Source organism: Paroedura picta, chromosome 3, assembly GCF_049243985.1.
Source record: "Paroedura picta isolate Pp20150507F chromosome 3, Ppicta_v3.0, whole genome shotgun sequence".
NCBI classification, from domain to species: Eukaryota; Metazoa; Chordata; class Lepidosauria; order Squamata; family Gekkonidae; genus Paroedura; species Paroedura picta.
Genome location: NC_135371.1, coordinates 103669673 through 103695291, shown reverse-complemented (window position 1 = coordinate 103695291; position 25619 = coordinate 103669673). Strand labels below are relative to the sequence as shown.

The window sequence follows — 25619 nt, the reverse complement described above, 5'->3', positions numbered from 1 at the left end:
TTGAAATCCAAATGGAAATATTCTCAGCATTTTTTAGCATTGTAAAATATTTCACCTGTTTTATAGCATTTGGTGTTTTCCCCCCCAGGTTTGACATCTACAGGAAGGTGCCAAAAGACCTTACGCAGCCCACCTTTACAGGAGCAATTAGTAAGTGCCTGTGTTGTGTACATACCCCAGTCTAAAGTTAGTATTCCTTCTGGCTTCTCAATTTAAGGTAGTATGATTTCTTCCTAAAGTGACTGTAAATTCACTAGGTTTGTAGCACAACATCTTATGGTATATGTGTGTGTTTGTTTGTGCATGTGCGTACATGCGTGCGCGTGTTTGAATAGCCCTTCAAGATAGCCAGGTGAACCACTGAGGGCTGACTGGGATACACAGTTGAATCATGCCACACTGGATGACTTCTGGCAAGTCTATGACTCTGAATCTTGGGAGCAGTTCTCTGGCCATGAAGTTGGGAGATAGCACAATGTAAAACAAGTTTGCTGCTTCTTTTCTATATTGCTAGAAAATAACTGTCACAGCCCCCCCCCCTTTGTTGGCACATAGCATAATTTGGGGTTGATGCCATCTTTTTACTTGGGATCTTGTCTTCCTTCCTTCTCAAGATTGAGGCCTGTTGGCTGAGTAATGCAATTTTACATCAGCATTGTGTGTTGCGTAGTAGAGTGAGTAAATATACAGGCTGTTCCTGCCAGGTCAGTAATTAGATGCTTAATGTTGCTTTCCTGTCTTGTTGCACACCAATTTCCTTTGATCAAGTAACTGTGCCCCAGTTCACTCGCTTTTGTCGTTTGGGTCACTAGTCATATGTATATCATTGCTGATGTAAACAGCATCACACCCGAAGGTAGTGATTGGTACTGAATAGAACTGAGTCAGTAACACTGAATCATTTAGGATGCAGTTTGAAGAAGCCAAGGAAGAGGCAACAGATCAAAGCTGAGATGCCCTAACAAATACTTAGTGGGGGCCAGCAATGGCACTTAAGAATATTGTTCTTCCTTCCTTTCCGCACTTTGCTTATCTAGTCTTTAAATTACTATTTTCACCGTGCTCCAAGTTTTCACATTAGCCATGATTAGTAGCTGAGTTATTACTTTCCTCTAGTCAGCACACTCTGCAGACATGCATTCATTTGTAACATGAGTGCCAGCTTGGTGTAGTGGTTAAGAGTGATGGCCTCTAATCTGGAGAACTGGGTCTAATCCTCTGCTTCGCCACATGCAGCCAGCTGGGTGACCTTGGGCCAGTCACAGTTCTCTCAGAGGTCACATCCCCACTGACCTAATAGGGTGTCTGTTTTGGGGGAAAGGGAAGGTGATTGTAAGCTACTTTGAGACTCCTTCAGGCAGTGAAAAGCAGGTTATTAAAACCAACTCTTCTAATATTGAACTGAGGGAGGTGGTAGGAGTGAGGGAAGAGGGCAGCAGTAGCCATTGTTAATGCACAATCATGGATTGTCTGCATCTTGGCCACCCTAGGCCACACTGGGGGGATATCCCTGTTTCTATCTCAAGGGGGAGGACCCTCTTCTACACTTGGGTTTTCCTTCCCATGAACCCAGGAGGGAGAAAGCAAATAATTCTTTTCATCTCCTGGATGGGGACCCACCCTATTCTTTTTCCTGCTGTCTCCTGAGAGAACATTGGATTAAGAGAGCTCCTGGTATGCCTTACTTCAGGGGGGTTCTTAGGTTCCATTTCTTATCTTTCCCTTTCTCTTGTGCATAGCTTCTCCTCTCTAGAGAAAACATACCTTCTCCCTATTTCTTGATTATTTTTCTCCTCTTGCTGTCTCAGTCCTACTTTTTCTGTTGCTGCCTGCTTCAGCAGCAGTGATTTCTTCAGCCAGTTCAGTAGAAAGGTTTCTAATCTATTTGCCTTCTCTAAGACAAAATTTGGAACAGTCACTCCCATGAAGTGGAACAAGAGGCACTTGTAACCCTGCTCTGCTGGTGCTGGTGGTGGGAAACCTTCAGATGTTTCAAAAGACATGGTATTCTCTTAGCTCTCATTACCTGGTAAAGACTTGATGTACTCTAGATGTAATCTCACATACTTTAGACATTGAATCAGTTGAGGCTGTGCCAAAATTCTCAGGCATTCATTCAGTGTTTCCAGTCCCTAAGAAAAACTGGAACTGGAGAGCCATCTTGGATCGCAAGTTCTTGAATAGCTTTGTGAAGTACAGGAAGTTAAAGATGGAGACTCTGAGAACCATTGCAGAGGTCCTTCAACCAGGGGAGTCCCTGGCCTCCCTTAGCTTAACCAAAGTTTATTTGCATGTGCACATCATTTGTGTGCAGGAGATACCTAAGATATGTATATGGGAAGAGGCATTTCTAGTTCAAGGCCATGCCTTTCATCCTTGCATTTTCATTAAGCTGGTGGCCTAAATAGTTGCATGTATGTGTTTATAAGGGGATCTACATACTTTTGTGTGTGGATAATCTGTCAGTAAGGTATTCCAACAGACCAAAAGCCTTTCAGGAGTCAACTGCTTCCATTGCAAGTGATTTCTCATATAGATGCCATCATAGATTTGGTTCAGTTTAAGCTGTTTCTTCCTCAGGACAGGTTATCCCAAAGTTCAAGCAGGGCCTGAGATAAAGGCCTGACCATCAGGGCCTAAGATGAGGGCCTGACCATCTTGCAGGCAGGGTGCTATGAGTTCACTTCTCTCTGGGTTATGTTCAAGGAGCCTGGTCTTCATAAAAAGTGACGTACGTTAGCTTCCTGGAACAAATTTCCATACTGCTGGCTTTGTTACACTACCAGGATCAAGTGACGCACATGAATATTTGCATTCAAGTGGACAATGTTATCAAGAAGAAATGTGAACTGGCAATGTGCTACAAGACCCAGGAGGTTGCAGCAGGAGTCAAATACCTGTATGATACGGGCAGTAAAGCACCTCTCTTATCTCTTAGCAGAGCATGGTAGAAAGAGCTAATACCCAAGCAGACCAGCTAAGCCATACCACACTAGATCAGGGAGAGTGAACGTTCAAACTGAATCTTTTTCAAGGTCTTATTTTGCATTTTGGAACCCTAACATAGATCTTTTTCCATCTCTTACCAGTGCAAAACTCAAAGGTATTTCTTTTGACATCTGTGTCAACATTTACAGCAAAGTGGCCAGTAGGGCTACATTGTGATTTTACTCCTAGATTTCTGTTGCCCAAGCAAACTAAAAAAGGAGAAAGCAGAAATACAAGACCCAGGAGGTTGCAGTAGGATTATTTGTAAGTTCCATTACTGAGCTATGTGCTGTGTGATGAAGCGTTTCCTTTCATCTGTCCTGAATTTCCTGCCAACCTCAGTGGATGTCCTCTGGGTTCTAGTACTATGGAGAAGGAGAAGAGTTCCTCCCTATCTACTGTCTCCACATCAAGCATACATTTTATAGACGTCTATCATGTCTCCCCACTTTTTTCCTAAACTTAGCAGCTCTAAGCAGTTTAAGTTGTATAATAATTTTTGTTACTCTTTCCTGCACCTTTTCAATCTCTACAGCATCATGTGGTGACCAGAACTGTATACAATATTCCAGGTGTGATCTCACCATAGATTTGTATAAGGGTAGTATGATAACAGCAGTTTTATTATCTCTTCCTATTCTGATTATGGCCAGCCTGGAATTTGCCTTTTCACAGCAGATGTACACTGGGTTGTCATTGTCACTGAGCTATCTACTAGTACCTCAATATCCATATTTTTAGTCTGTTGGTGTTAGCTCAGATCCAATCAGTATACGTATGAAGTTGGGATTATTTGCTTCAATATGCATCACTTTACACTTGCTCACATTAAAACTCATTTGCATTTAAATATCAATTTCCTCAATTTGGAGAGATCTTTTTGGAGTGCTTCACAATTTGCCTAAATAATATTTGTATTTGCGGGCAAGAGAAAAGCAGGACAGTGCTCTAGGGCTCTAATCCTCAAGGTAGACCAGACATTCAAAACAATCACAAAAGCCTGCAGTGCTGGGTGATCAGGAAAAAAAATGAATAAGACCAATATAACACAGTCCTTTAGGAAGCAAAAGCTATACAGATTGTTGAAAGATGGAGTGGCAAGGAACTGGCTAAGAAGCAGACTTCTGGCAGAATGTTAGTTTGTTGTGGCCGATGAACTGAATGTGAATCAACAGTGGCTAATGCACTCTTAGATTATTCTCGTCAGAATATAATTTTTTCTATAATGTGTGAAAGGGGAGGACATATGCATTCTCAGCTATGTAGTGTTTGTCTCTTACATATTTATGGACATTCTTCTCCCCTTTACACTTCATATCTTATATATTCTAATAGTTAAGTGTGGGCTTATCTGCGGATACCTAAGTCTATGTCTCGGGTCCAGAGTGATAGAAAACAGTTTTGCAAACATGGGGGACCACTGGAGTTTCAGAAAAAACTGAAAAAGTATGTATATATATTGGGGTGGGTAATTTCTGTCCCAAACAAAATGTCTGTGCATGCACCTATCACTTACCAGTTGATGCCAATGTACACATGGCCTCCTGGATCTTTGCTCTGGCCACAGTTCTTGATGACTAAGCTTGATGACCCCCTGGAGATATGGGCATGGTGTCAGCATGGCAGCTCCTGGGGGCCCTGCCATGGTAGGGAGAGAAGAACTAGAAATGGGAGGGAGTTGGAGGTGAAAGCAAAGGCTAGGGGATGGGATGCCCCAGTCCTGCAAGTTTCTTGTGGTTCCAGCTTGTCATCTTATAACAGAAGTTTATGTGAGAATAAATGTTCTTACTCTTTGGTGCCACTAGACACTATCTTATTTTGCAAACTAATATGTCTGCTATGTAAAATGTGAACAAACCAAAGTACAAATGTTAATTGATCTGTTACTCCATAAGGACACTTCATTGTCAGCTAGTACTTTTCTGTAGTTGCACTCTGTTGGGACTATAGACTTTAAACCAGATAAAATATATTTGTGTACAAACCTTCAACTGATTAATGGATTGCATAGCAGCTTCTTAAGAATATATATCTGAATTGCTGGAGAGATCTAAATACATTTATAATGAATATATTCCACAAATCTCCGTAGTGATACACAGTTCAAATCCTTTCCATAATGTCTTCGGCATGGATGAAGCGGTGAAGTAAATTGCATCAGCTTGCCCATATTAACTATCATATGTCTTCTTTTTTGATGCTATACTGTATGATGTCTGCCAGTTGCTGTTCCCAGAGCATGCTGAACTGCCCTTGTTTGGGTATGTCAGCTGTAGGTGACATCTTCCCTGACACATGACTATTAAGATCCTAATGCCCTGAGCTGTCTGATAACTCAACAGGGGCAAGCAGTCCAGACAGCTGTTCTGTCATTCCTGCAGTTTAATTTTTACTAGAGGCGCTTAGTTCATGCTGAGATGTTGTATAAGCATGTAAAAATACTATGGAAAAATACTGTAATGCCATGTAGATGTATAGCAAAGATTCAGTACATGTGGCTTTCACAAACCCTGTCCTTATGACAGGTTGTACCATTTCTTTCACTGTTGTGTTGCATGCAAAATAGGTCAGAATTTAAGGAACTCTCGAAGCCATGGAATATATTACTTTTGAGAACGGAGAGTTGATAGCATTACAATATGTCTGTCATGGGGTGCTGTGGACAGTTATGTTTGGCTGTTGCAAGCCAAACATTTATTTCTGGTGGAGGCAGATATTTTTGAACGGTGTTCCCTGAATACATGAGAGTAATGCCTCCTGGGTTCCTGTTCAGAAGTGCCTCATGCTCCAAATCAGTGGAGAAAAACCATTACTTGCTATTTTCTTTGGGGAAGAAGAAAGTAAGCAACTGAAAACCCATCCAAGGCCCCAAGGCATGAAATCAGTAACCATTGCCTTAAGCATTCATCCTCTTCTACAGAATTAGATTGTATTATTTATTATTTGTTTTATTATCCATCACTCCCGCACTAGCTGACTCGTGGCAGGTTACAAAAAAAAAATCCCCACAGTAAAAGGTAAAAAACCCAACCCTTAAAATTAACAACGGCAGCTATCCAGTCCTGGAGCCCCCACCCACCACCAAACTCAACATGCCCACACCATATTGTCTGCCTTGAGGGGGAGGGGGGAATAAGCAGGGAGGTATTACAGCTATAGTGAGAAGGGCCCAAAGATATTGGTTGCTCTGACCTCAACCAAAGACCTGTCAGAAGAACTCCATCTTGCAGCCCCTGCAGAACTATGAAAGCTTTGTCAGGGCCCTCTACTCTTCCAGGAGCTCATTCTACCAGGTTGGGGACAGGACTAAAAAGGCCCTGGCCCCAGTTGAGGCCAGACACACCTCCCTTGGGCTTGGAACCACTAACAGATTTCCATTCACAAAGCGGAGGGCCTTGTTGGGGGGATGAGGTGTAAGGTGCTCCCTCAGATATGTAGGGCTCTGACTGCAAAACCTGATTCAGGTTGAAAGTCAAAACCTGATGGAAAAACGCTGTGCAGGCTACTTTAGTGACTTGCACCTCCATTGACAGGGAGGCGTCAAAGGTCACACCCAAATTCCTGGCCTCCAGTGAGATCTTGCTCCCTAGCTAGGCGGGTAAGGCACTCTTCCTGATATGGCTTCTTCCTTCTCAACCACAGGACCTCTGTCTTGGAGGGGTGGCGAAGCTGTGGCGCTGTCTCCGTGGACTACAATTGTTTTATTTTATTATATATTTCTATACCGCCCTCCCATAAGGCTTGCCATAAGTCCCTTCCTTCAGAAGAGCAGGTGCTTTCTGCAGTGGACTACTCTGCATTTAGCTGGTTAGAATGGTGGGATAGAACCCAACATTGGGACTAACTCTTTTGAAATGCTTTTGTAACTACAGCTACATGTGCCTGAGACACAGGCTGATGATCAAGTGCTACAGATTTCAGGAGCAGCTTGTTGAGTGGGTCTAGGAGTCTATGGTCAGGGAGAGGTGGTTGAGAGGCCCTTCATGTGGAGCTCCCTACATCAGGGGTAGTCAACCTGTGGTCCTCCAGATGTCCATGGACTACAATTCCCACGAGCCCCTGCCAGCAAACGCTGGCAAGGGCTCATGGGAATTGTAGTCCATGGACATCTGGAGGACCACAGGTTGACTACCCCTGCCCTACATCATAGAGATACAGTTGCATAAAATAGCATATCTTTGTCTTTTTAAATAAAGAACTATATTACCGTATTTGCCAGTGTATAAGACAACTGGGTGTATAAGACGACCGCCCAACATTTCCACTCAAAATATAGAGTTTGTTACATTACATTACAGTACTATGGGCCACTATGGGCAGCTATGTCTATCCCAACTGAAGTGCACCCGGCGTATAGGACGACCCCCCCTCTTGGAGGCATGTTTTTCAGGGGGGGAAAGTAGTCTTATACACCAGCAAATACTGTATATACTTTGAACTAATTTCCCTCCCTCACAAATTCCATCTAAAATTAAGGGGATGGAAATGTGTATAGGCACCATGCTCTCTACCTTGTCCTTCTTGCTTCTCCTTCTTCCCAACATAGCCTTAAGGGTAGGACCTGCAGTTTAACCCTGCGCACCCCTGAACTTAATATGAAAGCAGGGCAGAGTTTCCTTATCTTACTGGTGTGTATTTTTCTCTGGAGCCTCATCTGTCAGCAGAATTAGTCTTAAGCCCTTGGTCAGTATTTGCAGTCTGTTTTTGGATTAACCTTTTCTCTCCTAATGAAATTGTCCTCCTTCCTTGTCCACAGTAATAGCTTTGTGATCCTTTGGTTGTTATTGTTGCTGGGATCAATGCTGTTCCTAGTCTTGTAGGCACTTAAAGGTAACTGGCTTTGAACCCTCCCTCCTGCCAATCACTGAATCATATTGCAAATATTAATGAGACACATCTGGACGAGGCTTTGGCTTATCACCATTTTTGTAAATCTGCTAAGCAACCACTAGTCCATTATGTTTCCTCACCAAACAGTGATGAGCTGTTACAACCTCTGTGAGGTGTAGTATATTGTGATTAAAAATCATGCTGAAAGAATTTTAGAAAACTGGCTGGAGTTTACCATCCTTGTGGAAGCTCTCTGCCATAAATTGCCCTTGTAGTTTTAATCTGCTCCTAGGTTTTGAACTTCTACCCCAGGGTATGATGAAAATGCTCATGTGTTGCAATTAAGGGAACTTCATGTTCATTCACATTGAGGTAGATAATGTACTGTCTTACAAAATGACTGACCAAAGGGAGATGTGCAGTCATTCCCTCATTATGTGTTTTTATGCACCCACTTTAGCAGATCCAATGTTCTATTCCTGAAGTGGTTGTTCTGAACTAGAAGGGACAAATATTCAGGCATACAAAAAATGGGGGAGGGATTGTCTTCAAAAGACTTTTTTTGGCTATTAAGTCGCAGCTGAATTATGGTGACTCCTTAGGGTTTTCAAAGTAAGAGGCATTCAGATGTGGTTTGCTGTTGCCTGTATAAATGTATGTCGCGTCTCAATAATCTTATTTGTTTGCATCCACCCACTCTGCAGCACTGGAAAATAATTCTATTTATTTTGAATCCAGTTCTAAATTTGAATCCATTATGCTCCCAAATAAACCATCAGGACAGCAGTAGTGATTAAATGCCTTCTCTACCATCTGCTCTTATCTCCCAGTATGACCACTCCCCCCTCTCCCATTAGATCATAATTGGGGAAGGCTTCTATAGGTGCCTAGGCCACAAGTTGCCTTTTTGTCAACTGCCAGGGAAAAGGCATTTTTAGTGGTTGCCTCCTGTCTCTGGAGAGCTCTGTATACCTAGGCAGGGTAGGCAGGAAGGGTTGTGTCAGGGCTTGGCTCTTGTGGCCCTTTCCTGTTTGCCGGGGGGGGGGGGCAACTTGAATTGGGGTCACTGTGGTTGGTCAGGCAGTTGTGAGTTTCCTGCATTATTGTTGGACTAGATGATCCCTGAAGTCCCTTCCCATTCCATGATTTCCTGGGAAGTTCGTACCCTGTGTGGGACCTTGTAGCATTCTGGAGGGCATGAAAGGCTGCTTTGTTTTGATTAGGGTTGGGCGCTTTGGCCGTTTCGGCGATCATGGAAGCCCGAGGTGGCCAGCGCCTCGGTGCAAAGGGGTGCGGTGCTGGACACCTTGGGCTTCCGTGATCGCCGAAGCAGCCAAAGTGCACCAAAGCACCCAAATCTAGTTAGCATTGTAAATCAGGGAGCTGGCCATTTGGCTTGTTAAGCTGATGTTTTAATTGGTTTCATTGTTTTTTACTCACCAGATTTACTTTATATTTGTATTTGTATTTATTATATTTTAAGTGTAAGCTGCCCTAGCTCCCATGTGGGGGAGAGGTATGGAGTATTAAATAAATATGTTGCTTCCTTATTTTCCTATTTAAGATGGAGCAGAATGCTTGGGGCTGTTTCTGTGTGTAGGGAAAGATGAAATCAAAAATTCTCCTGAATTGAGACATTATAATGATAAAAGTGTGCGTAGCACGGGGGATTCTTAGATGGCATTGTGAAGTACAGTTCCACAAAGTACAGAGAAGAAGACAAGCTATGATACAGGTTGACAGTGTACTGCAAGGAGATGGGCCTAAGATGAAGCTAGATCTAGAGTATCCTTTCTCAACATTTTTACTGTTGAGAAACTCCTGAAACATTCTTCAGGGTTTGAGAAACCCCAGAAGTGGCATGATCGTACAGAAGATGGTTGGGAAGCATAGCTGTGTACACAAACACCCAGGTGTTTAACAAATTTAAAAAAATAATAATTAACTCCCACCCATTCAGGTAACCCTTCCAGGGCTGTCAAGAAATGCTAGGGTTTCACAAAACCCTGGTTGAGAAAGCCTGATTTAGAGGGAGGATAGTAAATATGGTAGGATTACTTTAAACAGAGAGGTTCTTGTGGCGCAGAGTGGTAAGGCAGCAGACATGCAGTCTGAAAGCTCTGCCCGTGAGGCTGGGAGTTCAATCCCAGCAGCCGGCTCAAGGTTGACTCAGCCTTCCATCCTTCCGAGGACGGTAAAATGTGTACCCAGCTTGCTGGGGGGTAAACGGTAATGACTGGGGAAGGCACTGGCAAACCACCCTGTATTGAGTCTGCCATGAAAACGCTAGAGGGCGTCACCCTAAGGGTCAGTCATGACCCAGTGCTTGCACAGGGGATACCTTTACTTTTACCTTTTTATTTTTAACAGAATCAAGCTGATGGTCTTGTATTGTGATTTGCATTCTGGCTGAGTTTTTAAAATCTGAGATGAGTCTTTTAATGTGTCATTGTAACAGCAGCCAAAGTCTTGTGTCCTTATCAGAGACTTGATCTCCTTGGGTTTTGCCAGCTAAGCATTATGAAAGATCTTGCTGAACCAGTTTGTACAGCTTTGAATGGGTTTGCACTGCTTCTAACCAGTCTGAAACAGTCCTTATATTCAGTGAGATATCCAGAGGCTTAGAAGAATGTCCCCATATGTCTCTTCCTTCTTTGTGAGTCTTTAGTGTGGGCTAGCCACTACAAAACTGAACAACTCTTTATTCCTCATGAAGCTCTTTGTATTTTGAGGTCCCCAACCCACATTACTTCTCATCTTTCTTACTTACTCCCTCAAGTTCTGGTGTCTCTATCTGACTGAAAGAATTCTTACACATTGATTGTATTATAACCCTCTCCTAAGAGTGTCAGTAACACATTCTTGTCCTCACAAGCAATGAAAAGCAACGAGGGACCTTTATTTTGATTCCAGATGCAATAGCTATGCTCTCCATGAAGTTGCAGATTGGTTTGGTTTATTCACTGTTTGACTTCTGAAAACGAAGGAGGTAGGGTCACTGTAGTCTGTTGCAGGCATTCCCACCCTTTTTTTCATCACAACTCTTTTAGGAGCTTTTCTCAGGTTCCATGGCTGCTGCAGTAGGCTGGTTGCTTGCACAATTAGCAAGGCTAAAAAAGGTCTAAGCTAAGGTTACTGAATACCTTGTGTTATTTGTACGCAAGATAGATTTCTAGAATATTCGACCAAGAGAAGCACATACGTTCATTTGTATCTTTAAGCACACAAAAAGGAACTGATTACATTATTTCTTTTTCCTTCCCTTGATGAAGGTCCAGCTTTTTAGCAATTAATGATGTCATACATGACATAAAGGATATTTAATCAATTCTCCTCCAGAGGCGGAAGACATCTTTGGTGTTTTCATTCTTCAGTTCAGGGAGGCAAGCTCACTGTTTTTCGTTTCCTGTTTCCTGTGTGGGAATGCCTCTCTGCCCCAGTTCTTTCCTGCCTCTTAGTAGGGAGATCACCTCTTCTAGCTTCGCTGGCAGGCTTAATCACTATTTTCTTCTACTTACCTTTGGTTCTTATTGTTCTTCCTCCTTCCTTCTCTTCAACTTGCACTTCTAGTGGAGTGGGCTACTTTAGTTTCTTTAAGAGACGCTTGTTTGGAGTCTGTGGTTTCCTGCTGTAGGCTCCTGCCCCTTGCAGCACGAGATGGCCTCGAGGAGAGAGGAAGAAGGCTTCTTATCGGAGGGGGACATTGCGGGTCAGGTGTTAGAAAGCAATGATCAGCTCCCTGAGCCGGCGAACAAACCTTCCAAGGCCGTCCCATGTCGGGACAGAGTGGGGGAAGCCATGTGTGAGTCAAACTGCACCAAGAAGTCTGCGGTAGCAGAACGTCATCCCATCAATGTGGCTGATGTTGGCGGCAGCCATCTTGGAGCCAAAGAAAGGAGCTTGCAGACTTCCAAGGTGCCTGAAATGGCAGCTGGTTCAGTGAATCAAGGCACAGTAAGGCTCGATGTGCAAAATGTTGTTCCCTCTGATTTAATGGCAGCAACTAACACATCTATATCTGCCCAGCTTAAACCTTTAGCCTTGGGGGATAGGCGTAAGAGTCGGTCTGATTCTTCTCCTTCACCTCTCCTTAAGGGCTATGAATCTGATGCCTCTAATCCTTGTTAGTTCTGGCCCACTAAGGCTGCCAGGAAGCGGCAGTATAGCCCGGTTAGGAGGGAAAGTGACCAGCACCCTTCTGTCTCAGACTCTAAAGCTACTACAAAACCTGACACTAAGTTCCTCACTGATAAGGAGCTAGAAGTTGATATATAGCTCCCTGAGCCCTCTAAGAGTTTCTTTAAGATGGAAGACTATTTAGCCTTGCTGGATAAAACTGTCTGCTTTAGATTTAAAGCCTAATCTACTGGATGATTCTGAGGAGGGCCCCAGTAAGCCTAGACATCCTAAAGGGAAACCTGAGTTTCTTCCTCTTGAAGACTCCTCTCTCAGAATATTTCTCATCCCTGATTGTTTTGAAAGGCAGCTTAGAAAAGAGTGGGTGGTAAAGCCTATGGCAAAAACAGTTTCCTTCTTATGCCAAGAAGCTCTACACTGTACCTGATTAGGTTGAACAGTTTTTGCAAGTACCAACCGTGGTGGCACTGCAGTCACTGGATCATCTCTCTGAAGATAGTGAAGGTTCAGTTAAGGATGCCATGGATAAGAAGGCTGATTATGCTCTTTGCAAAGCACACAAAGCTGCAGCCATTGCATTATCTCATCTATTGTCACTCATGCTACCATTGTTTGGGTACAAAGATGGTACAATTACTTGGAGAAAAAGACAATCACCTCCTTGAAGGTGCAAACAAGATTCTCCAAGGAGTCTCATTTGCTGCTGCTGCTACTCTAGGCTCTGCAATCTTTAATGCACACAGTATTGCCTATTCCTCACCGGCACGTAGAGTACTCTGGCGTAGGGCCTAGCAAGCAATGTCAGGTCTAAATCTGTCACAGCTTGTCCATTTCATGGGAAGAAGCTTTTGGGGGAATCCTTCGATAAGGTGCTGACGGACTCTAAGGAGAAAAAGAAGGCTATGCCAAAGTTCATTAAAAAAAAATGACCACAGGACCTATTCCAACTATTCCTTTCAAGGTAGTGGATCGTTTCCAAGATAGAAGACAATCTTTGTGCAGTCCAGGTGTGCTCCGTGTTTTAAGACGCTTAAAAAAGATAACAGCAGATCCCTGTATCTGGTTAATATAAATGTGAGCAAGCTAAGGGTAGCGTTTTCAGCCCTGAGATTTCAGTCAGTGCTCTCTTCTGTTTTGTCTGGAAGATATGCTCAAATTCCTCTTTCACAACATCTCTGTATCTGTGGAAACCCAGTAGTTGAAGATTTACCACACTATCTATTGGAATGTCTATTTTACACAGATACGAGGAGGAAATTTCTAAATAAAATTATTCCAGGGGAGTTTACTTCAGCTAATGATAAATTAAGGTATTTGCTTTCTGATATCATAGAATCATAGAATCATAGAGTTGGAAGGGGCCATACAGGCCATCAACTCCCTGCTCAACGCAGGATCAGCCCTAAGCATCCTAAAGCATCCAAGAAAAGTGTGTATCCAACCTTTGCTTGAAGACTGCCAGTGAGGGGGAGTTCACTACCTCCTTAGGCAGCCTATTCCATTGCTGAACTACTCTGACTGTGAAATTTTTTTCCCTGATATCTAGTCGTACTTGTAGTTTAAACCCATTACTGCGTGTCCTCTCCTCTGCAGCCAACAGAAACAGCATCCTGCCCTCCTCCAAATGACAACCTTTCAAATACTTAAAGAGGGCTATCATGTCCCCTCTCAACCTCCTTTTCTCCAGGCTGAACATTCCCAAGTCCATCAACCTATCTTTATAGGGCTTGGTCTCTTGGCCCCAGATCATCTTCGTCGCTCTCCTCTGTACCCTTTCAATTTTATCTACGTCCTTCTTGACGTAGGATAGGAGTACCCGTCCTTCTGATATGGATCCATTTGTGTCAGAAAGGGTTGCTACCTTTGCATTGGCCACAAGAAAGATTTGATTTGGCCTTGTGGCAAATATTGTGGGCTTTCTAAATAGCTAATGTGCAGAATGTATGGGTTAAATATATTTTTTTATTCTGCTTAGTTGGTAACTCTTATAGATCTGTGTTTGTTTTGAACAATTTTATTGGGTGTCTGATCTTGAGATGGCCTATGGCCTAGTGCAATAAAGTTTGACTGACTGACTAGAAGACAATCTTGTGTCCAGTCTAGACAACCTTATCGAAGAGGAGGCTTCAACCATAGGTTCTACAAGATTCAACGTTATGACATGTCCGATTGGGACAACAAGCAGTCTAAAGACTGACTACACCAGGGATCCGGTGTGGGACTGAGTATAATTGTTTTGGCAAGTTTGGTCCAACAGAGTGTCCAACAGATGGGCCATTGAAGTGGTCTCCAAAGGCTACTCCATCAAATTCAACCCCCTCCCCAACACTATTAATCCAATCCCCTCTGAGCAACTGACCAGAAAAACGTCAAAGAACATTATAGGCCATATCTCATCTCATTCAGATCAGGACAATCAAGGAGTTTCCTGATCAGGAACTGGAGCAAGGTCTCTATTCCATATTCTTCACAGTTCCAAAAAGGAAGGACAATTGGACAGCCATACGAGATCTGAAATGCCTAAATCATTCAATCAAATCCAAAAGATTCCTGGTGCAGACTCTTGTCCATCACAGAGGCGATACAAGCAAGAGAATACCTCTCATTGATGGATCTTCATGTGCACATAAATCAATTATATCAGCAATTTCTCAGATTTTGCGTGGGAGATCGACACTTTCAGTTCCGAGCGCTTCCTTTCAGGCTGTCTTCAAGACCCAGAGTTTTTTCAAAGGTTCTCATAAATCCAATAATCGCCTTATGAACCTCAAAATACATATCCATCCTTTTTTAGATGACCTGCTGATAAGATTGCCATTCCTGGAAGCAGCAGTCGCCAAAATGGGCAAAGTGGTCCAAACCCTACAAGAATTCGGGTTTATCATCAACTTGCAGAAGAGTTCGCTATCTCCAACACAGTGGCTCAAACACCTCGGGGTAATCATCGACACAAGGTTGGAGCCCTATTTACTATAGAGAAGAAGATTCAAAAGATACCAAATTTAGTCTCCCAGGTCCTCAAGATCTGATGTCTCTGGCAAGTTGGGCCTCCTCATTTCATGTCTAGACATGGTCCAGTGGGCAAGACTGCACTCCAGACAGCTTCAGGAGCTCCTATGCCGACATCACACGAACATTGTCTACATGAGGACCATGTGGCTTCACCCAGGGTGAAGGACAGTCTTGTTGGTGGTTGTGCCCATACAATCTCTCCAAGGGAAAGAGGTTCATTGTTCTACAAGAAATGGAGATATTTACAGACACCACTCTATGCAGCTGGGAAGCAATGATTCATGGCAGTTTGGTCCAGGGGACCTAGACTCCCTAAGAGATGGTCTCACCCATAAACCTTTTGGAGATGAGAGCAGTATTCTTGACTCTTTCAAAACTTAAGAGGACTCTCATGGGCAAAGCAGTCCTGGTAAGGTCAGACAGTATAGCCACAAGGGCTTACATAAACCACCCGGGGGGATCTCGGTCTGGTAGGATATATGCAGAAGCCCTGAAGGTGCTCTGTTGGGCAGAATGTCACCTGATTTTGTTACGTACAGAACACATTCAGGGGGTGGAGAACTGTCAGGCAGATTGGTTGAGCAGGATGACCATATCGAAGGCAGACCGGTCACTCAAGAGCTCGATGTTTCAGAAGATCATGGAAGATTCAGAATACCATTAGTGGATATTTTTGCATCTTAAGAGAATTACCAGGTGCTGAGGTTCTTCTCACGGTACCTTCAAGAGGAAGCAAAAGCAACAGACACTCTGTTCATCCCCTGGCCAAAAGGGCTCCTTTATGCCTTTCTTCCCATACCAGTTCTTCTGATGCCTCTAAGATGAATAAGGGTACTCAGGGCAGAGGCAATCTTGATCGCTCCTGTTCAGCCAAGGAGACCTTGGTTTTCCACAATCCTGCAGATGGCGGTATAGGATCCTCTACATCAGTGGTCCCCAACCTTTTTATCACCGGGGACCACTCACCGCCTTTTACTGAGGCCCGGTAGTTTACTCCTCTACTCTCAACCACTGCCCTAGTGCTCTCTGATCGCTATGGTAATGTTTAAACATCCCTTCAAAATAAGATACATACACGCCACAACAATGAAGTGTGCTGTAAAGGGCTGGGAGGGGATGAAGTAAAGGGACGGGGGGGGGGAGAAGGCGTCCTTCGGGGCCCACCTCCAGTTAGTCGAAGGACCACATGTGGTCCGCAGCCCACAGGTTGGGGATCGCTACTCTACATCTTCCTTTGGTACCGAACCTACTACAACAGGGTCCGCTGTGGCATCCAGATCCAGATTGGTTCCATATAGGTGCGTGGAAACTGAGAGGGAGTACTTCATCAAGAAGGCTGTAATCTTAAGATCTCCAGTATGATGATTGCTGCTAGGAAAGCTTCCACATATCGGATATATGAATATACCTGGAAGGTCTTCTGGGGCTGGTGCAGAAGGAAGCCCATTTTTCTGTCATCTCCTAAGGTTGGGGACATTTTGGCTTTTCTACGGGATGGCCTTGACCAAGGTCTGAAGGCAGACACTCTGAGAAGACAGCTGGCGGCCATTTCTACCACCATACCCAAGATTCAAAAGAGAATGTTTTCATGTCATCTGCATATTGTTCAATTTCTTAGAGGGGTAACCTTGATCGGTCCTCCCATGAAGCATAGATTTTCCACCTGGAAGCTGAATCTGGTCTTCAGAGCCCTCACAAAGAAGCCCTTCAAACTAATAGTGGAGATCAAGTTGAAGTTTCTTAGGATGAAGGTCCTCTTCTTAGTCATGGTCAGTTTGGCTAGAAGGATCTCTGAACTGTGGGTTCTGTCCTCTAGTCCTAAACTGTGTATTTTTTACAAAGATAAGTTCACTCTTTGCTTGGACTCATCATTTATATCAGATTAATTCTTCCTTTCATAAATCTCAATAAATTCATTTGCCAACCTTCTGCATGGATCCCAAACATTGTTTGGAAGGTTATGGCATACCCTGGACCTTTGTAGGGCCTTGAAAGCATTCTTATTTAGGACTGCTGAATTTAAGAAGATGGAATACATCATTATTTCTATCACGGCCCCAAACAATGGATGTAAGATGTCTTAAGTCTTCAATCAGTAAGGGCCTCAAAGATGTACCGTGTAGGCATATAAAGCCTCGTGTTCAGGTACCAGAAGGAATTCTAGCACTTTTGTTTCGTAGTGCGGCCACAACAACTGCCTTGCATAACCAAGCATCAGTGGAAGACATCTGTAAAGTTGCCACTTGGTCATCTTTATCAATATTTACAAAGCACTAAAAGTTGCTGCCTTTGGCAGAATAGTGCTTCCGGAGATTATTCCTACAAAAGCAACTTCTCTCTTGGGGACACTACTCGGGGAGGTCCCAAAATGTCTTCCACCTCTGGGGTCCTACTCCCCAGAGGTATAGGAAGACATCTTCATCCCTCCCTAGAAGTTGCAAGTTTTTCTTTTCTCCATATGTTTTGGGGATTTGTTCTTACTTGTCGGTTTACTATTTGCCTGTTAGCTTTTCTTGTTCCTTTTCCAACTTGTTTCATTAGATCTATATAGGAGTAAAGTCTACCGATGGGCATAAGTTCTGACACAGCCCAGGAAGTCTCAAACTGGAACAGAGAGGCACGCCCACACTGGAAACAGGAAAAGGAAAAAGTGAGCCTGCCTCCCTGAACTGAGGAATGAAAACGCACAAGATGTCTTTCTATACGTCTGGGGAGAAGAACCCCTCACAGGTAGGACCACTGATCGTTCAGTTACATCCTCTTACACCCTTTTGAATTCTTTTCTTATATTTTTCAGTCTGTGGCCCCCTTCAAATGTTCCAGGGCCCTACAGGAGATCATATGGCCTCCACTGAGAATGGCTGGTCTATTGAGATTCTAATCGCCTGGTTCAATGCCCTGTCCAGATCTGTGCTGATCTGAAAATATGTATCTAGTGATGAGAATGTGAGAGAGGATTGTGCTGGTAATTTCCACTCTGCTATCCAACTGTTTCCTTTGGCTGAATTTGTGAAGGTGTTCTTGGACATGCTGCTGAGGGTTCCTAGGCTGGTTGACTTAGGGAACTTAGGCATCCATTGTGGCATAAAACTCAGGGACTGTCACCCCATGGAGATTTATCTGTCTCTCTTTATCAGTGTCTTTTGCCAGCTAGTGACGATGGCTTTGTTTTGCCTGAGATGTTCAACATATATTATAAATGATTTGGATGAGGGATTATAGGGGGCACTTATTAAATTTGCAGACGATACTAAACTGGGATAGGTAGCAAACACAATAGAAGACAGAATCAGAATACAGGATGATCTTGACAGGCCCAAGAACTGGGCTAAAATAAATAAAATGAAATTCAATAGGGACAAATGTAAAGTTCTGCATTTAGGTAGGAAAAACCGTTTATACCAATATAGAATGGGGGAGAGTTGTCTTGGCAGTAATATGTGCGAAAAGGATTAGGAGTCTTAGTATACATTGAACATGAGTCAGCAGTGTGACTCGGTGGCTGAAATGGCAAATGGGATTTTGGGCTGTATCAAATGGAGTATCATGCCCAGATCACGGGAGGTGATGGTACTGCGTTACTGTGTTCTGGTTCGTCTTCACTTGGAGTACTGTGTTCAGTTTTGAGCACCACAGTTGAAGAAGGATGTAGACTAACTGGAGCATGCCCAAAGGAGAGCAACAAAGATGGTGAGAGAGTTCCCGCCAGCTCTCTACTTCATGCAGCAAGAGCACAACCGCCTCCTCCTTTCTGCCCACTTGTAAAATGGGATTCACGGCTAGTCAAAATATAACTTAAACTTTACAAATGAGTATATTTCCTATTAAGAGCCTCTTGTGGCGCAGAGTGGTAAGGCAGCCGTCTGAAAGCTTTGCCCATGAGGCTGGGAGTTCAATCCCAGCAGCCGGCTCAAGGTTGACTCAGCCTTCCATCCTTCCGAGGTCGGTAAAATGAGTACCCAGCTTGCTGGGGGGTAAACGGTAATGACTGGGGAAGGCACTGGCAAACCACCCCGTATTGAGTCTGCCATGAAAACGCTAGAGAGCGTCACCCCAAGGGTCAGACATGACTCAGTGCTTGCACAGGGGATACCTTTACCTTGTTATATTTCCTATATCACTATGAAGGTACTGATAATACTGAAACATCATGAACTGTCTTCATGACAAAAAAAAAAGCCTGAAGTGTTCTTGGATACACCTGTGTTTCCTCTTCCCTCTTTTTCATGAACCCAAGATTGGAGACATTTTTGTTTGAAAGAAATAATAGTTTGGCATATCTGTTCTAATGCTGCACATTAACCTTCTTGGTGCAGGACTTTCCCCCTTTAATACTCCTTGACCTTCAAAAAGGAGGTCAGCTATGATTCACAGAGAGGGGAATAAGCTATACATGTCTGTTTGCCAGTTCTAGAAGTCTATGAGTTATGATATGGGAGCTGGAGATATAGTGGGTATTTCGTAATGTATAATCTTAATTTCAGAAGCTTGACACAACATGTTTACTCTTTCTGTCCAATCTGCTTCCTTTTCTCCCTGCCACTCTGTGTCTTTTTTCTTCCTGTAGGTATCTGAGTAGAGTCTTTTAGCACAAATGAGTGTGAACTAGGCAGAGAGGAGAAAACATTCTTCTGATGAATCTGCTATCTTCCCCAGCCACATATTCAGTTCTCTGTGGATGAAAAATATGTTTCAGCCTTAGTCCTCTGCACTTTAGGAAATGTTGCATCTCCTTGTCCTAGCTGATATATTAGAGGGAAGTATAATATACCTGTGGTCGTAAAATTAGCATCCTATTTGGGAAAAAGGCCTAAGCAGAATTTTGCAAAATAATAGGTTGAATACATCTAGCAAATCCTAACATTACATTGTTAGATCATATGATGACTATATCTGAATTCATTATCCAGTAATATCAGACTAAGTAAAGTAGCAAAGTCATTATAGAAAGCAACTGGTGCTATTGTTAAAAGTCGCCCCAAATTGATTAATAAGGTTTAGAAAATTTCAACAATCAGTTAATATTTAAACTGAGATATGGTGTACAACAAATCACCCAATGTTTGTAAAATATCAGAATCCTATAAACTTTTGTAGAATAGTTTACAGAAATATATGTTTATGCATAATAGTTTCTCATTAACTTTAATGTCATGTCAAGTGTTATTGTTCTGAGATATCTTTGTATTATTGGTTATTGTTGATCATTGTTTAAATGCAAAGACATTAATTTTTATGCTGCTTTTTATTGTCACTTACCCTTTTCTATTCATGCATTAATTAAATTATTATCTTTGTTGTTTGAATTTATTCGGTATGTAGTTCTACAACCAGAGATTTCTTGTTAATGTACCAGATCTTAGATTAATGTTGTATTGCAATTATTCTATTATTTTTTTAAAAATTAGCATGGCTGTGATGGCACAGAAGAGAATGCAGGAACAGAGGCCCTTACTGTGATGGCAAGATGCATGATAGCATGCACTGTCATGGGGACTGCAGTTGGACTAAGGAGCCAGTGAATTGGGTTGCACACCCCTGGGATCTCCTGTCACTGTTCTGCGGTTCTTTTATGCCTGCTTCATGGTGATTCAGCAGAGAGTCAGAATGTAGAGGATGTTTGTTCTCATCCATCTGTAAATGCCAACTCCTTTTGGTTACGACAACCTTCCTTGTCCTTGCCACACGTCCAGAACTCACATATAATTCTGCTTGATTCATCTACAATAGGCCATTGTGTTTGAAGCACATGGGCATCTTCTAGGAATATTTAATGGTATGCCAATGCTAGTTAGAGAGCTAGAAGTAACAGTTTCCTCCATGATTAAATACATTGTGGAGAGAGGCAATTTGTAAAGCCATACAATATTTTTAGCCTGTGGTGAGCTATTGTATAAGGTAAAAGGAACTAGAATGCATTCATAGGTGCATGACTTTATACACCTACATCACCCAGGGATATTTTAAAAACATAGTAGAATAAAGATGTTTCCATACTGGAATATTTTTACTGACACTGTTTCCTCATTTATTTATCAGAATCCATATTCTTTCCAAACATCCCAAGTTCTGAGGTTGCTGACTGCCCCTTTTTTACTCTGTTTTGAATTTGCTTTTGACATTATCATGACAATAGTTGGGTTTACAGACTTTAATGAAGAATGCCATAAGCTGTATGCTTAACAAACAGAGAAAATACAACTGGCAAAGTATTAGCTCTCTGACCTCACTCTGGGCTGAGGAATCAGGCAAAAAGAGGAGTGAAAAAAAAAACAGTGTGGTATAGTGGATGAAACTTTGGAATTTGGACTTGGCTTCATATTCCTTCTCGGTCAATGAATCTTGCTCGGTGGCTCAGTTAACTGTCTGTTAGCTTGACCTATTTTACAGAATTATTGTAGGAGAACAGTGATGTAACAGCATGTATCTTCCATGCAATATGGCGGAAGGCAGTCTTTCATTACAGGACTTAAAATATTCCTCGTCATTGCTGACATCTTGGCTAAAATTCTAGGCAACCTATACATAAATGTCTTAGTCATCATCTGTTTCTCTGCTTTTGATGTAACCAACAGTTGGGAGCTCATTTATAGTTGGTTACTGCAGGAAAGTTTCTGTTTGGATAACACAATATAATTAAGGTATGCTGTTTCCCTGTGGCAGTTAATCTGAGTATGTGCAGCCAAAAGGGTGATGGGGCAGGTAGCATGCTTTGCAATGCCTTCTTCATATGGTGAATGAACACAAACACATGAAAAGCACTGAGATCCTCTTGGGAGGAAAGAAAAATTAAATTTGCTCAAGTCCTTGAAAATTACTAGTACGTGTATCCCTCTGGAGAGATTCAGGTGAGTAGCCGTGTTGGTCTGAAGTAGCAGGACAAAATTTGAGTCTAATCATACCTTTAAGACCAACAAAGTTTTATACAAGGTGTGAGCTTTCATGTGCTTTATCTGAGGAAGTGTGCATGCACATGAAAGCTCACACCTTGAGTAAAACCTTGTTGGTCTTAATTGTGCCATTGGACTAAAATTTTGTTATGTATCTCTCTGGTTTATCCTCTTTCTCATGTGAATCTATAAAGAAATTGGAGCCTCAGGGAGAAGGGTGGCAAGAGAGGACTCTTGGAGAATAGGCTTCTCATCACTGTTAAGAGTATCTAGGAGCAGTTTGTTGATAAAAGTTCAGTTCAGATAAAAGTTCATAAAAGTATGAAGGAGAAAATTCTTTTCCTGCAGTCCTCAAACTAACTTCTGCCCTCTCATGTCTTTTCTAGTCTCTGTCTGCTGCTGTCTCTTCATACTGTTTCTCTTCTTGTCTGAGCTTACTGGATTCATAGCAACTGAAATGTAAGTAAAAACAATGTTGTCAGCAGTTTTCCTTTAAAAAAAAATGTTTAACCAAATTCACAGCTCTGATATTTTTTAATCCAGTACCTCAGTTCATGGTCCAAAAATGAGTGGATTTATTTTAATGATGTTTCTAGGTATTCCTGTGTATCATCATCACCACACCATCATACATAAAATTGTGTCTGTATACCCTGATAATATGCTGGCCCTCTAATTGGCCTTTGCTGGGAGGTGGTCACTGCTAGTGGGCGGGATGAGGGGTGCTGTGGTCCTGCTCCTCCCCATGCTCCCACCATGACTGCTGGGGAGCCTCCTAGACCATCTTTAAAGCAACCTAGGAGCAGGCAGCACTCCCCTGCCAGCACTCACCATGCGAGTGTTGGGAGAGCGGCATCCAGGACATGACTCCAAGCCCTGCTTTACAAGTGGCCTATGGGCGGGCTTTGGCATGGCACCCTCCACTCCACAGCACCACAGGGAGGACTGGTGGTGGGAAGGCTAGATGCCGGCGCCTAGCCTTGCTGCTCTCCTCGCCAAGCTACTGATGCAACCATTGCTAGGGGGCCTGCTTCAAACTTGCTTTTAAATCAGGCTTCACCACCCTGTCTTCTTTCCGTTTTCCACGCTCTGGTGGGTGGTACTGGCAGGGCGGGAGGGGGGCATGGCAGCCTCTGTTCCATCCTGCCACAGCAAGCGCTGTTGGGGGGGACAGCTGCCAGCTCATGGGCCACTTTTAAAGGGATCTAGGAGTTGACAGTGGCAACCCCCATCCCAGGGTATGCCATGGGGGGAGCGGAGTGGAGGTATACAGCCTAGGAACTGCCATCTTCCCCTGCCAGCCAGCTTCACTTTGACCATTTATGCGCTGGAGGTTTCATGCTGGGCTGCAGACTGGAGTTTTAGTCGTGGCAGGATGCCCCGCCTCTTCCTGTACCCACATGGAGCATTTGGCCTGGTGCACCTCATCCACCCCCGATTTGTGCTCCTGCATGGGAGCTGGGGCAGTGAAGTTCCCAGTGCATAAATGGTCTTCCGCATCTTCCATCCTGCTTTTGCTGTAATGAACACTGACACCCCCCCCCCAGCAGTTTTGGTTGGAACTGGGGGAGAACAGGGCAGCCAGAAGTGCAGCAAACTTGACTAAGAACGCCACCGGGAGTTGCCAGCTGCTCCCCTGCTGTCAGTACTCACCATTGGGAGAGCGGGATGGAAGATGCTATGCAAGCCCAAGCAGTGGAGGGAAGGGGGCCACTGCTGGATCATAGGATGCCTTTAAAATGGGTTCACCGCATCACCCTCTGCCTCACTCTCCCCCTTCTCCCACTGCAACCACTAGCAGGGCCCTAGCTTCTAGCCTGCTTTTAACGCAGGCGTTGCCCCCTAATAACATATAAATGTGCGGAGCCTTAACTTGCAATCATTCATTTGAAGAGCAAAATGAATGGGGAGCATTTTGCTCACTCCTCTGGAAAGTGGGGAGGGGGCAGACATAGAACTGACTTCAACACAGACCTATCCAGTTTTTGCTATTTGTATTTTACATGAGTATGGGGAACAACTGATATTTCCCATTCCTGTCTTGGGCCACTCTACTTGTGCTGTACAATCAAAACAGAGGGAAGTTGCTTGGATTCTACAGGATTTATCCCCGTTCAAATTACTGCATGGTCCATTGCTTAGAAATGTTCTACTCAGTAGATGGACTGGATTTCATAAGAGTGTTTGTTCTCCCTGTGAATTAAATATGTCTAATAAAATCCATAATATTTATCAATAACAAATTGAGAAGTCAGTTTGGTTGGATGGAGATCCAGGCCTTTAAGAGATAAGGTACGTATGTTGGGGATGCTATTAGACCGGTACTGGCAGATGAATATTCTTTAGCACCTTGTGCCTTTGACCAACTTTGTCACTCAAAGAGAGAGACACACTTAGGTGCTTTAGGTATAATGCATTTTCATTCCACTTCCAATTCCCTTAGCAACAGGCTTTTGCTGTCTGAAAGGGCAAAATCCACTTGCAGACAATTGTTAAAGTTCAATTAAAGTACATTAATCAACATGTTTGAAAGTACCCCACGGACCGGTCTGTGGATCAGTAGGTACCGGGCCATGGCTCCTCCTCGTCCTCCTCCCCGGCTGCTGCCTCAGGGGCTGCCCTGCCACTCTGCCGTTGGCTCACCTTTGGTGCTCTCCGGCGGCCGCCATGGCTGGGGCTCCCTCCAGCAGCGTCCCCCAGCAGGCGGCGGGAAGTTAGGGGCACCGACAGGAAAGTAAATGGAGCAGGGGCTCAGGCGGCGGTAGTGACGTCCCTCGGCAAAAGACTACCCCCCCCCCAGGCCTCAGTAAAATTGTCAAGCGTTGACCGGTCCCCGGTGATAAAAAGGTTGGGGACCACTGCTCTAGACAAGGTTGTCCCTGCTTTTACCATTGTCAGTTTACTGTAATTAACACTGTTTAGGCATACTTGTGAAGACTTCTCAAAAGCTTCCATTAGTACAAAACTCTGTGGCACATCAATGGTAAATCTTTTGAAAAGTACTGGACCCAGTACCGAACCCTGTGGCAGTGTGCTGCTTACCTACCTCTACTTTGATAAAATACCATTGACAACCACTCTTTGGGTGTGGTTTTCTAGCCAGTTCCCTGTCCACCTAACCATCTGAAAATCCAGTGTACAGTCCTCCAGTTTACCCATCAGAACATCATGGGGAACCTTGTCAAAAGCCTTACAGAGGCCTTTAAAAAGAACTGCATTGCTTGTCCATTCAATTCCAGACAGAAATCAAAGTGCCAGCCTTTTAAATCCTAAATAATGACCAGGACATTCAAATGGTCATTTATCCGCATATGAACTTGCCTTTCAGCTGAGACAACCATATTTTGTGTACTTTCACTTTCAGAGGCAAAGTGACTAGCTACCAGAAGTAGAACCTCCCCAAATATGGAACTCATTTGCCACATATATTCCCCTGGTGGCTAACGTTTTTTAAGTTTCAGATATCAGGCTAAAACTTTCTTATTCACCCAGGTCTTTGACTGATATAGTAAAATCTAGTTACCTTGCTGTTACATGCAAACCTAATGACGCCAAATTCAAGATTCCTATGTTTCTGCCAGGTAACAGGATTTCACTGAAGTCAGCAATAGGCCATATCAACTGCATTTTTTAAAGTTAAAATAGGTTTACATTGTGCCTTATATCTTTAGACTCGAGGTGTCTAACGAAGCAACAACAAATCTCAAGGTAACAGAAAGAACATGATACAAACAGTGCACAGGTTTAGAACACAACCCAATC

General features: G+C 43.4%; 1 protein-coding gene across 1 annotated transcript in view; it reads left to right on the top strand.

The window, feature by feature from the left end:
• Window positions 1-25619, top strand: part of ERGIC1 (endoplasmic reticulum-golgi intermediate compartment 1) — a 149729-nt gene that overhangs the window by 32554 nt on the left and 91556 nt on the right. The window contains exons 2-3 of the mRNA XM_077327044.1: window positions 89-150; window positions 22244-22316. Coding sequence (XP_077183159.1) covers window positions 89-150; window positions 22244-22316 — 135 coding nt within the window. The remainder of the gene's footprint in view (window positions 1-88; window positions 151-22243; window positions 22317-25619) is intronic.